Source organism: Ixodes scapularis, unplaced genomic scaffold (assembly GCF_016920785.2).
Source record: "Ixodes scapularis isolate PalLabHiFi unplaced genomic scaffold, ASM1692078v2 PGA_scaffold10__122_contigs__length_95168666, whole genome shotgun sequence".
Classification (NCBI taxonomy): domain Eukaryota; kingdom Metazoa; phylum Arthropoda; class Arachnida; order Ixodida; family Ixodidae; genus Ixodes; species Ixodes scapularis.
The window spans coordinates 20718350-20731757 of record NW_024609836.1 but is presented as its reverse complement, the minus strand read 5'-3'; the positions used below and the strand labels follow the sequence as shown (position 1 = coordinate 20731757).

At 49.5% G+C, this 13408-nt stretch overlaps 3 protein-coding genes across 4 annotated transcripts; 2 read left to right on the top strand and 1 right to left on the bottom strand.

The window, feature by feature from the left end:
- The first annotated feature begins 145 nt into the window (after positions 1–145).
- On the top strand, positions 146–823 carry LOC121834740. Its single transcript, XM_042288493.1, has one exon. The coding sequence runs from the start codon at positions 197–199 to the stop codon at positions 821–823; it is 627 nt and encodes a 208-aa protein (XP_042144427.1). The 5' UTR covers positions 146–196.
- A 5632-nt stretch (positions 824–6455) lies between these two features.
- LOC121834739 lies at positions 6456–7248 on the bottom strand (the record flags this gene model as incomplete). The annotated part of the gene is made up of 2 exons (XM_042288492.1): positions 6456–6593; positions 6655–7248. Coding segments are annotated over 2 exons (732 nt in total), but the record flags the coding sequence as incomplete, so codon positions are not given.
- Positions 7249–7591: 343 nt separating this feature from the next.
- On the top strand, positions 7592–11638 carry LOC121834850 (putative nuclease HARBI1). Of its 2 annotated transcripts, none has more exons than XM_042288745.1 (4): positions 7592–8382; positions 8747–8961; positions 9886–10246; positions 10477–11638. In XM_042288745.1, exons 1-3 carry the CDS (start codon positions 7780–7782, stop codon positions 10202–10204), a joined length of 1137 nt encoding a protein of 378 aa, XP_042144679.1. In that variant the 5' UTR covers positions 7592–7779; the 3' UTR covers positions 10205–10246; positions 10477–11638. The 2 variants fall into 2 exon arrangements, with proteins under 2 accessions (XP_042144679.1, XP_042144678.1); XM_042288744.1 differs by having other exon boundaries at positions 10472–11638.
- Positions 11639–13408: the final 1770 nt, after the last annotated feature.

Sequence of the window (13408 nt, the reverse complement as noted above, 5' to 3'; positions counted from 1 at the left end):
CTGTGTCATGCTAGTGAAAGAGCTCACCCAATCATGTACCGTAGAACGTCCTACGTCACACCAAGTCTCGCAGCTGGCTGCGTTCTTCATCGACCCGAGAACCGAGTGATCCACCGCTTAGAGTCCCACCATTTAACACAACGGCCCACCATTTAACAGCAAAGAGTTCAAAGACTTTCTAGCCCATCTAGGCGTAATGCACACTACCTCTAGTCCCTACCACCCACGCTCTAATGGTATGAGTGAAAGAGCAGTTCAAGAGGCCAAGAAACTTTTAAAAAAGTGCTCGTTCAGAATGCCAGACTTCCAAATGGCTTTACTTGAGTGGCGAAATACTCCCAGAGATGCTGTCCTCAAGTCTCCTGTGCAGAGGCTGATGGGACGACAGACGCGGACGCTGCTACCAGTACCAACAAGCCACCTGGAGCCGGAGACTGTGCCAAGCAAAGCTGTCCACAACCGCCTCAAGGAGATCCGGCAGCGGCAGATGACCTTCTACAACCGCAACTCCCGAAACCTGCCGCCATTGTCACCGGGGCAACAGGTCACGACGTACGACACACGCCAGCGAACCTGGTCGCCAGCCGTCATCCTGAGACCAGCGGGCACCCCGCGTTCAGCGATTCTTCAGACTGAAGACGGCCGCGAGATTCGACGCACAAGAGAGCACCTAAGGGAGGCAGCATCCCAGCCGGACTCAAGTCGACCTTCCACCGAAGACCGACCGGCAGACCAGGACATCAACGAGCCCAGTCAAGAGCTACGCAGAAGTACTCGAGAACGCCGGGAACCCTGCCGGTACCCACTGCCCGAAAGACTGTAACAAAGCCCCTTCCCCTTTCCATTCTCCTTTAAAGAGGGGAGATGTAGCAGGGCACAAGCTGTGTCATGCTAGTGAAAGAGCTCACCCAATCATGTACCGTAGAACGTCCTACGTCACACCGTTCCTCGCCTTGATAAGGGCGCACTTCGTAACAATAAAGATCATTCATCACCCGACTGGCGGCCCGCTTACAGTAACGTTACCGAATTTTTCTTGAGCCGACGCGTCCACCCAAGCATAATATCGTGAAAACAAGAGCGGACATTGTGAATGCTTGTGGGATTTATATCAGTCAAAAACATTTGTGAGCAAGAAAGAGAATATTGTTTTCGTTTTTGCTAACAATATATATTTTTACTTAAATCGGTGTTACAGGAGCCTCCGGTGTTACTACTTGTTTTGGCGGTGTCATTAATATTGTTACGACGAATATAGATATATACAATGATTTAATTTACATTAGGTGAAGATTGAAAATGGCGGTTACAATCATCCAAAGCTCGTTGCCTCTGCCTCTTCTTCTTCTCTTGTCTCCTCACGAAAACGTCCATTCTTTTTCTTCTTAACATCACTCCCCCTCGGGTGGAAACGGCGTCCCGCCGTTTGAATAGGTGATGTATGATTTGAGCCGGAGGACGTGAACTGTTTGTACTTGACGAGGGCGGTTATTTTGGGGAGTTTCGACGGGTTCCACTGTATAATTGACGTCACTTGTTCGGTTGAGGATCCTATAAGGACCGCGATATCGAGGTAGTAGCTTCTGAGCAAAACCGACTTGTCGCTGTGGGGTCCAGATCAGAACCAGGTCACCTGGTGAATAGGCGACGAAAGTGTGGGGGCTGTCATAACGGGCGCATTGCCGTTCCTGAGAATCAAGAGTTCGCAGGCGCGCAAGTTGTCGTGCCTCTTCAGCACGGCCTATGGCGTCCGATGCATAGTCGGAAAGTGAGGCTTCGGGGTGTAGCGGAAGCAGTGAGTCCAACATGAGGAGGGGTTCATGACCGAAAAGAAGATAGAAGGGAGAGTAGCCGGTTGTGTTATGAGGAGAGGAATTATATGCGAAAGTTACGTAAGGGAGTGCAACGTCCCAATTTTTGTGCTCGTGGGTAACGTACATTGCGAGCATGTCGGCAAGGGTCCGATTAAGGCGTTCTACGAGGCCGTTCGTCTGTGGATGGTAGGCTGTCGTTTTTTTGTGAAGAATGGAGCAGAGGTTCAAGATTTCACTTACGACGCGAGATATGAAGGGCCGTCCACGGTCGGACAAAAGTTCCCGAGGTGCTCCGTGCTTGAGGATGATGTCTTCGAGCAGGAATTGGGCGACGTCAACTGCCGTTCCGGTCAGGAGGGGCCTTGTGACTGCGAAGCGTGTGGTGTGATCGATCGCGACCGCTATCCAGCGATTACCAATTGAGGAAGTAGGGAATGGACCAAGAAGGTCAACTCCTACGCGGTGAAAGGGCTGTTCAGGAGGATTCAGAGGTTGTAGAAATCCTGGAGGACGGGAGGAGGGCGTTTTTCGGCGCTGGCAGGAGTCACACGAGGTGACGTATCGCTTCACTGTTCTGTACATATTTGTCCAGTAAAATCGTTGCTTCGCTCGGGCGTAGGTTCTGACCACGCCCAGGTGACCGGATGATGGTGCGTCATGCAGCTCGGCGAGAATAGACGTTTGTAAGTGCTTGGGTATGACCAGAAGCCAAGAGCAACCGTCGGGTCGAAACTTTTGTCAATAGAGAACGCCATTTTGGAGAGAGTAGAGACTTGAAGAGGGTGTATTGGTGTTACCTCTCAGATCTGAAATGAGAGAGTGCAGCAGTGGATCAAGGTTCTGTTCCTGGGCAATGTCCAGAAGGTTCGAGATAGGAAGAACGGGAATATCGGTGTCTTCATTGATGTGGGTAGTAGAGTCCACGGGGTAACGGGATAGGCAGTCGGCGTCTTGATGGAGTTTCCCTGATTTACAGGTTATGGTGAAATCGTACTCTTGGAGTCGAAGAGCCCATCGTCGAAGGCGGCCGACAGGATCTTTTATAGACGATAGCCAGCACAGGGCGTGAGGGTCAGTGATTACAGAAAACTGGCGGCCAAACAGGTATGGCCGAAATTTTGTTATTGCCCACACAACCGCTAGACACTCCCGCTCGGTGATCGTGTAATTTTTTTCGGCTGAAGAAAGCGTGCGGCTAGCGTAAGCAATTACTCGGTTGTGTCCGGATTGAATTTGAGCCAAAATAGCACCGATCCCATGGCCACTGGCATCTGTGCGTAGCTCAGTGGGTGCGGAGTCATCAAAATGACCTAGAATGGGGCTGGTTGTTAGAGCAGTCTTTAAGCACGTAAACGCTCGTTCTTGGTCCGATTGCCATAAAAAAGGCGTGCATTTTTTCAGAAGGTTGTTAAGTGGGCGGGCAGTATGTGCGAAGTGGTTTATAAAACGGCGGAAGTATGAAGACAATCCCAGAAAGTTGCGGACACCCTTAGTGCAGCGCGGTCTTGGAAAGTGCTGAACAGCTGCTACTTTGTCAGGGTCTGGTTGAACGCCGGTTTTATCCACCAAATGGCCCAAAATTTTTATTTGACGACTGCCGAAGTGGCACTTGGACGAGTTTAATTGAAGGCCGGCGTTACGGAAAAGTTCGAGTACTTGGGCCAGGCGCGTGAGGTGAGAGGAAAATGTGCTTGAAAAAATAATTACGCCGTCGAGATAACATAGGCAGGTTGTCCATTTTAAACCTTTAAGCAGGCGATCCATCATCCTCTCGAATGTCGCGGGGGCATTGCAAAGGCCGAATGGCATAACTTTAAATTCGTAGAGCTCCCGAAGGAAAAATCCATCAATGTAACCCTGTTTGACAGTCAATGTTTTCTAGTGGACCGCTGACTGTGCCTGACTGTACGTCAAGCATGTCTGATTGGCCAACAAGTTGCTCTGACCGACAGACAAACTCCAGTCAGACTCTGCTTGTCGGCTTTCTGATGGTTTCCTGGTGGCAGTCGGCCGCCGCGAAATTCCATCAGGATGTCTTGGTGGCGATTCTGACTGTACATCGATTGTCTCTGACTGTACGTCAAAAAGCTTTGACGTGCAGACAGACGTACGGTCAAAGGACGTAAGGCTCGTTCAGACACCACTATTTCGTGAAATCTATGAATACGAAAAGTAATCTATGCACGAGAAAACGATTTCGGGACGTGAGCCCATAAAACCGCTGACGTTAGATATTTGACACGCAACCGACCGACAACCCTGATCAGAAGCCCGCCGAAGCGCCGAAAACGACACTTCGCTTCGCCCATAGAGGCTTCGCCGCTTCGCCGAGCTTTCATGAACGATCGCTCTCGACTCGTTTTGTTTGCCCGCTTGCTCCAACCTGTCGATCCTGCCAGGGTTCTACAAGACCCAGCCTGTTGTGAGTTCCGACGATGTAAGGGACTTTAGCGGTGTAGTTGAAGACGACAAGGTGTACCAGGTCTACTGGGCCGGTGACGCGCGAACAAAAGGATCGTTCTACGACGCGAAAGTACTCTACATGGCAGGTGAGTAGAACTGAAGTACGGCGAGTGATGTACGAGTGATGTACGAGTGCTTTGCATAACATGCTGACGGCTTAACTGCATTTGCAGCCGAAGCATCTCGTATAAAACGATTAGTGAAATCGAATTTCAAAAACGGTTCCATAGCATAGCGGTTAGGGTGTGCGATTTGTACGCAAGTGGTCGCGGGTTCGAATCCGCGGTTGTTCTGCTTTTTTTTTTCTTTTTTCTTTTCTCGAACATTTTGTCGATCTTTTTCGAACATTTTGTCGATGTTTCTTTTCTCGAACATTTGGCGATATTTATGAGTGCGTATAGCTTTACTCTTATATAAATGCTGCCCTTGTTGATGAAATTCCCTTGGCACTGGCAGTCAGACGTCATCTGATGGACCATCAGATGACGTCTGATGGTCCATCACGTTCCACCAAGGCTGCTGACTGGCAGTCAGTGTCCCAAATTACGTACCTTGATGGAATTTTCAATAGGGAGGCCATCTGGTGTAATAAATGCTGTTTTTTCTCGATCTGAATCGTCAACTGTAATTTGCCGATACCCCGAGCGGAGGTCGATAGTGGAAAAGTACTCGGCACCGTGCAAACAATCAAGCGTGTCATCAATACGTGGGAGTGGGTAAGCGTCCTTTTTTGTGATTTTGTTCAAGCGACGGTAGTCGACGCAGTACCTCCATGATCCATCTTTTTTCTTAATCAATACAACGGGCGATGACCAGGGGCTAGAGGAAGGTCGAACAATGTCCTTCGAAAGCATGGTGTCAACTTCTTGTTGAATGACTCGGCGTTCGCTGGCTGACACTCGGTAAGGTTTGTGGTGAACGGGAGTTGCGTGGCCGGTGTTGATGCGGTGTGTAGCAAGGGTCGTTTGGCCAAGGGGGCGGTTGCCAAAATCAAAGATGTCATGGAACTCCCATAGAAGATCTTGAAGGCGCTGTTGTTCGGAAGGGTCCAACGTGGAGTCTACCATGGTGAGTATGTTGAAAGGGTCCAGGGGAGCTGGGCGGGTTGAATTAGAAGGGGTTGAAGGGTCTGCTGCAATAGTGGAGACGGTGGCCGTGTCTAGCGATGAGCTTGTTGCTAAGGAAGCACCTTTTGGCAATACTTGTGTACTGGAACTAAAGTTAGCTATCCATACGTGGGTGCGGCCATTGGAAATTGGAACAATGCAGTGCGGGAGGGCAAGCTGTTTCGCGAGAAATATGTCCTTGTTAGGCGTTAGAACGTAGTCTCCATTGGCAACAAAGTGATTTGAGTGAAGTTCGACGGTAATGGCGGCAAGCGGAGGAATCCGATGACTTCCAGTGGTGCATAATCTTGAAAGGATTGATTCAGACGTATGGGCTTAGGTAGGAATGTCGAGGGCAATGGTTCCTGTGGCGCAATCAATGAGGGCGGCGTGCGTTGACAAAAAATCCCATCCTAGAATCATAGCATGGGGGCAATTAGAAATCATGGTGAAGAGAACGCGAGTGGTTTCATTGTTTATGGTAATTTGAGCGCTGCACATTCCAAGAGGTGAGATAGCGCGGCTGTCTGCACCCCGGAGGAGCTTAGAATCCGGGGGCGTCAAAACCTTGTGAAGCTGGCGTCTAAGATCTTCTCTCATAATGGAGATGGCGGCACCGGTATCTACAAGCGTCAATATAGGAACGTGGTCTATTGAAACTAAAAGTTCGTTTTGTGTGTTGCTTATAGCTTCCTGTACAGGATTAATGGGCACAAATTTTGGTGCAGCCCCACTTCGCGAGGCTGCACGGTTTAGTTTCCCGAAATGCGGTGGTCGTGGGTGGGGGATGTTGAGCGACGGGGCATGGGCGAGGGTGAGCGGCGAAGATAGGGAGAGGGGGAACGGCTGTATCGTGTGGGCAACCGGGGCTCGTGATCTTCATGAGGGTAGAGGTTGGCTGGTGGGCTGGAGTGACGTTGAAAAGACCGACGGTATGCAGTCGATGAGAAAATGCGCGGTCCATCGTTGAATCGGCGGCGACAATACCGAGCAATATGCCCGATTCCATGACAGTGAAAACAGACGGGTCGGTCATCTGACGTCCTCCATGCGTTAGGATCACGTTGTGGACTCATAGAATTGGTGGATGGTAAGTGGTGGAGAGGACGAGGAGGCAGACGTCGGCTGTCTGGTCGTTCCGGAGGGACGAGCCGGTGGATTTCTCGTTGAACCAGCGCTTGAACAGCAGATACTGGAACTGCTGCACTACCTGAATCAGCAGGGAGAGCAGAGGTTTCTGTTGGCAGCATCGCTTCCAATTCACGGCGTACTATCCGGATGATTTGCCTCTCAGATATAGGCGGATCCTCACAGGTGGAAGTTGGTGTCGTGTTGGGCAGGCGTGTGAAGTTTGCTGTGATCCGGCGTTTTTTAGCCTCTTCAAAGCGCCTGCACTCTTGTATAACAGCATCCACTGTGGCACAATCTTTAAATACAATCAACTGGAATGCATCGTCGGCAATACCCTTAAGAATGTGAGTTACTTTGTCAGCGTTAGTCATGACAGGATCAGCCTTCTGACAAAGGGAAAGAATATCTTGAATATATGTAATGTAGGATTCTGTGGACGTTTGGACACGTGAAGCGAGCTTGCGCTTCGCGGAGAGCCTTCGACCAGTAGGATCGCCAAAGAGATGTTGTAGCTGTTCCTTACACATGTCCCAAGACGTAATAGTTTCCTTGTGGGTGAGGAACCAGGTTCGGGCTGTGTCTTGTAGATAGAAAATGACGTTTGCAAGCATGATAGTTGGGTCCCACCTGTTATGGACGCTGATTCTTTCGTATAGGTGGATCCATTGTTCTACATCTTGATCCCCGGATCCGGTGAAGTTTCCAGGGTCGCGAGGGTGGGCAATGATAAGAGGGGAGGTGGGTTGCGACGGTGTGCCCTCCGGTGGGGTACTGCCAGATGCCGTGCTGCCGGAGGCCGTTATGGTAGATGAGACGGGGAGCTGTCGGCTCCGGAGTTCCAGGTTGGTGGCGACGGAGAGGTAGATGGACGGACCGCACCTCCACCAAGATGTTACGACGAATATAGATATATACAATGATTTAATTTACATTAGGTGAAGATTGAAAATGTCGGTTACAATCATCCAAAGCTCGTTGCCTCTGCCTCTTCTTCTTCTCTTGTCTCCTCACGAAAACGTCCCTTCTTTTTCTTCTTAACAATATTATTATTTATTTGACAATACACTTACCGCCGAATTCATAGATCCCACTTCACTCGAACTTAACTTCCAACGCCCTTGAGTGGGTGTCATTACGTTTCATAAATCCCCCTTCACTCGAAACGCTCCCTCGCCTCGCACTTCACTCGGACTTTTCTCGAAAAAATTCAAGTGAGCGGTGGCACCGCCCTTCAACTACACTCGAGCCTCCCTTCATCGCAAAAGATGGCGGGTTACCCGGGTTATCGGAGTGATGCCGCTCGCAGGATCGCGTCTTTTGAGTTCGCTACTCGTGCGTGCGACCTTGTGTTCGGCGTTATGTACCCGCTCGGTCCGTCGGTGCCGCGGCGTAATCTATCGGACCGCCTGAACCCGATGGAGCTGTACAGTGACCGCCAGTTCCTCGCGAGATATCGCTTTACGAAGACGACGGTGAGGGAACTCCTGACGCTGCTGCCTCTCCAGCAAACCGGCGACAACCGAGGACTGCCGCTCACCCCCCTGCTCCAGTTGCTGGTCACCCTTCACTTTTACGGCGCCGGGACCTTCCAGATGGTAGCGGGAGACCTGGTGCATGTCTCCCAGCCGACTGTCTGCCGCACAGTGAGGACGGTGACGACGCTCATCGCGAGGGTGCTCTTCCGAAGGCTGGTGCACTTCCCGGCTGCGTCGGAGTACCACGGCGTTATGCGCGACTTCTACGCAATGGGGCAGTTTCCTGGCGTCACGGGTTGCATCGACTGCACCCACGTGCGCATCAGAAGCCCCGGCAGAGATGATGCGGAAGTTTATCGCAATAGGAAAGGAGTCTTCTCCCTGAACGTCCAGGTGAGCTCATATTTCTTTTACCCCCTTTATTGACGTAGCTTGCCTACTAAACTGCCAGGCTGGGAAGCATGGGTAATGCTCACGCAAAACGATTTCAGCTGTTCAACCCGATCATTGTAAAACATAGGGAAACCCTTTCATCAGCTGTGTTGTTGCTGCTTATTGTACACCTCTGGGCCCGCTCGAAATAGCCATTGCACAGCCTATACGTAGCTTGCATATGCGACGTTATTTACGGGCAACAGGCACGTAGCCAGCCCCGGGGGGGGGGGGGGGGGGGGGGGGGGGCAGTTGTTTCACTTGTTTTCGAGCATGAGCCAACTGGCCCAAATTGCCGTATTAATGCAATGTTATATACCTGCAGGCCATCACCGGCCCACAGCTACAGTTCTTTGATGTTGTGGCAAGTTGGCCAGGATCTGTGCACGACAGCCGCATCTTTGATGGCAGTCGTGCGCGTGCCCTTTACGAGGAGAGCAGAGTGCCCGGCGTCCTGCTGGGGGATATGGGCTATGCCTGTCTCCCTTTCCTGATGACGCCGCTCGCAAACCCTGGAGCGGCAAATAGTCCCGGAGGGAGGTAAGCCAAATCATCGGCAGAAGTATAAGATTTGTTTTGGTACTGCACTGACAACATCACTAATGTCTGTAATAGCAGGCAGTCATTGCCGGTGACAAACAGTTCTTCAAGCGTTTCATGGACAGATCACTTCGCCGATATCCAATGTTCTTTCCTACCTTGCCGAACCCTTGGCGGTTTCGACAAGGCTTGGTGCAAGCTCGAACTTGAGATTATTTTAGCACCGAGATGTTTCAATGGCGCCCTGTTATGGTTTCCATCCGTGACGTCACGAGTGGGATTTGCCTCGACGTGACGTCACCAGTTGTTATCCTGTCTACTTACCATCAGGTGCGACGACGACTTCGGTGGTGTGTTTAAAAAGCACAGTGGAAGCTAGGAGTCATTGCAATCCGAAAGTAACACCGTCAAAGCTGACAATCTGACAATGCTCATATGCCCACGGTTTGGCCAATCGTCGAAAGCTGACCGCAGCGGCGCTTTTGGTCGCGCACAACGCTAATGAACCATTTCCCCTAGCAGAGCGGAGCAAAGCGAGGTGTGATCGTGTGGTCTGTTTAAGACATAGCTTGCCCCGCCGTCGGTGGTTCATTCACTAAAAAGTAAATTCAGTCTAATTTTTCTTTTTCAGCATTAGGCAAATGAAAAAAAAATCATAAGATTTGACGACCGCGACCACTAAATTCAATCCACCTAGCAGAAGAAAACGTTTGTCGACGAAATGTCGCAAGAACGAAAAAGTTTCCATGAGATGTCAACAGTATCATGAAGCCGTGCGTGCACAAAAAGTTGTCAATAAAACATATCTAACCTCGACAAAAGAATGTCAACCTGTTATTTCCATACTGAAAAAGAAAATACAGTGATTGCAAGTATGTTCCCAGATGCCTAAAAATCGATCACATGCCTTATAATTTGATTTAGGTACAACAAGGCCCAGATCCGAACGAGGAACTCCGTCGAGAGGGCCTTTGGGGTCTGGAAGAGACGATTTCCCTGTTTGGATATGCGGCTCCAGCACAAGACTCGCCACTCATGCAGCATCATCACCGCGTGTGCGGCTTTACATAATCTGGGACGTGCAAGAAATGAGCCCCTACCTCCTCCTCCACCCCCGCCACCAAGTCCCAGGGCACGGAATGCCAGAAGGCGGCGGCAGCCACACCTGCCACCGATTCTCCCGGAGGACTCTCCTTCGGGTCTGCGTATCCGGCAGAACATCATTCTGCTGAGCTTTACGTGAGCTGCACGTAGGCTCAAGAGGCCCATCACACAGGCCATGAAGGTGAGGAGTCGTACTTCCAAGTGTGTGATACTTCAGTTTGACTTTAAAAGTGAACCATCAGTAAAGCAGGCATAGCAGTTTGAACATGATTTATTGTGCAGCCTTCTGGCTCAGCTCCTGCAGCAGTATGTTTTCCTTGATACACAGGAGCTTCATCTCCATTTCGTGAATGGCATTTCTTTTTTTCAGCTCGTGCTCGCGCAATTTAATTTCCATTTCATGCAGCGCAGCTCTCTTGCTGAGTGCGTCGCGGTGGTCCTGTTCAAGGAAGTTGCAGCGCAGGGCATGCTCCTGCTGGACAAAGGCCATCCTCATATCGTTTTCCTCTGCGAGGCTCCTTTCCAGCAGCGCCATACGTCCTCCGACCTGGCGGGCACCACTGCCCACAGCTGCTGCCGCACTACCACTGTTGCACGCTGCAGCAGCCGCAGGTGTAGGAGCTGGTGACCCTGCAGTAGATGTCTGGCTAATCAGGCAAGCTGCTGGGGCTGCTGCAGGTCTATCAGCAATGCAGGCAGCCGCTGGTGACAGTGGTGCACCGACGTCTGAGGCAGGCCCAGCTGGTGAACCGGGCTCCTCTGCAATTGAAAGAACACGTAGAAGTTATGAAGTGAACAATGGGACATACATGAAGAGTAGAAAGGGTTTTTATAAGTTTGAGATTGTATTTTTGTTTTTCATGCAGTTGCAATTTGAAGTATTTGATTTTTTTTTCTGCTGCTGATCTAATGTGTAACAATGTTTTCATCCATTTTGAACCTGTGCCATAAACTAGGCCACTAGATCACTTAACCGTTTCCACCTTTTGGAGTGCTTGGTATAGATATTTCTTGGCAGAAATCATGCTATGATTATTTTAATACCCTGTGCTGTTTGTTTCTTTGTCAGGGGAGTATGGTCATTGTTAGTCTGCAGTAGTTGCCATGTACTGTTTTGAAGCTGTATGGAACCCAGCCCTGCAATGATATATGTTACCTTGTACATAAGTAATGTACATGCTGTTCGCACCATTTGTTCATTTTTACTAAATTATCTTGAAATTGAATGTTGTCATGCACACTTTTTACTTTGTTATTGACGACACAGTCATCTGCAACAAGATTAATATTAGATGAGATGGTTGCTGCAAGGTCATTCATGATTATTAAAAAACGTAGGGGTGCCAGTATGTACTACTGAGGAACACCAGGTGAAACATTTCTGAAGGCAGACTCATTATGATCTATAACCGTATCCATGCATATCCATGAGAAGATCAGTGGGTAAAGACGAAAAGGTACCAGTTTAGAAAGTACAGGTCAAGACATGGAAACGGTTCAAGCATTCTACCCAAGTCGGCATCAAGAGGGTCCTCCTCGCCGTCCAGCATCGGCTGCAGTAGTCGGAGAACTGGGAGGCTGCAGGCCGGGGGCAGATAGGGTGCCCCATCGCTGTCCTCCATATTTTCCTGTCTGTTGAACACGTGTGAGGCCACCGCCCCAACCAGCACGGAGGTGGCGCTCATTGGCTTGCCAGGTGGCCCCCCTCCTAAAGGAGCAAACAGTAGTCAATCTAGGCACTCCAAGTTCTAATGTTATCTAAGATCTGTTTTCCTTTTTAAATATACCCTGATTTATAGGCATGCATTTGCTGATAGGGAATGTTCATCCCCTCTGCCCCATGCGTAATGAAATGAAATATTGAGCATCTGGGTGTTGTCAGTTGTGATCTACTGTACATGTCCGCCGCAAAAACTGCAAGTAGAATTACTGATTTAACGGTAGTATTATATCGTGCTGCGGTTCCGTTCATGCTGCTCCATTGTCAGGTTACTACGGTATTCAACTGACAGCATTAGGTTGCATAACCGACTTGTCTGCGCACGTTCACGCTCCATCCCCCATGACAGGTATTCCAGAAACAACAGTTCGAAACAAGGGCGAATTTGTGACCGACAGTTCGGGCTACAAATGTGACCCATCGCTCATTCCGAGGCACTTTCAGCGCGATGAGAAACCTGAACGAGAGACTTGCCTGTTTTGTGGACCTTGTTTTTTTCTTTGGAATGTTTTTTTCTTCGCTTTGGCCTTCACATTTTCCCACCATTTTTTTAGCTGTTTCACGTCCCGTCGATATACACCGTGGTTGCAGTTATGCTCGTTGCAGAGTCGAATCCAAGTTGCCTTTTTTTTGTTTAACGACGATTCGTCGGTCTTTTTACATTCGATGATTTTTTTGTACGTCATTACAAGTTCCATCAGTATTGCCTTTTCGATCTCTGTGAACCGCGCAGCGGGTGCCTTGGCCTTATCCATTACACGCTACGGAAATGAAAACTTTAAAAGAACAAACCAGCAGGGCAAGTAAACACGAAAAGGCAACGGCGGTGGTGGCGTTGGAACAAGGATATCGGAAGGACTTGGAATGTATTCAGCATGGATATTGATGGCTATATTGCTGGCCAATTTAGTTTGAAAGAAGATGCACGAGCTACGTTCGTTTCTGAAATCGCAACATGTTTGTTATGTGCTAATATTTATTTATAAACACAAATTATGTAAACACACTAAGAATTAACTTACTTTTGTGGTCTTACGCAAAGTATAAATATAAATTTCCTTTCTACTCTCGCTCCCGGACGCATCCCGTAGAAGGGCTCCCTTCACTTGCTCGAGTGAAAGCGAAGTGCCATTTCAGAATGGTAAACCTCACTTCAAGTGGAAGTGCCCCTTCAACCGCCCTTCTGTAAGTGAAGGGTCGCCCTTCACTTGGCATGACTCGGAGTGACATCTATGAATTCGGCGGTTAGTCTTCACAATGGGGACCATGATAGGGGTGAGCAACAAAAGTGAACGTAAGATATCCACGAAGGACATGGTGTACAACATAACATTACTAGCGTACTCTACGGTTATATTTTCAAGCACAAAGGCAGCGGCGTAGACTTTCCATTTTCCCGGGGGAAGGGGGGTGGGGGGGCAGGCTGAGAAGTTCTACGGGGGGGGGGGGGAGAAGAGGGTTCTGAGCGTTACCTTTTCGCCAGAACTGGACACTGAAGCTAACGAAAGCATGCTGGGATTCTATTTCCCATGTATTTTGTCAATAAAGGCAACGGGGGCGTTATTTTGTTTACATGCCACTACTAGAAGATCGTTATATGGCACGTAAACATGTCTCTGTAAG

Coding starts and splice junctions, on each gene's coding strand:
- LOC121834740 (XM_042288493.1), top strand. CDS start 197: ATGCACACTACCTCTAGTCCCTACCACCCACGCTCTAATGGTATGAGT.
- LOC121834850 (XM_042288745.1), top strand. CDS start 7,780: ATGGCGGGTTACCCGGGTTATCGGAGTGATGCCGCTCGCAGGATCGCG. Junction 8,383..8,746: donor TCTTCTCCCTGAACGTCCAG/GTGAGCTCATAT, acceptor ATATACCTGCAG/GCCATCACCGGCCCACAGCT. Junction 8,962..9,885: donor GCAAATAGTCCCGGAGGGAG/GTAAGCCAAATC, acceptor AATTTGATTTAG/GTACAACAAGGCCCAGATCC.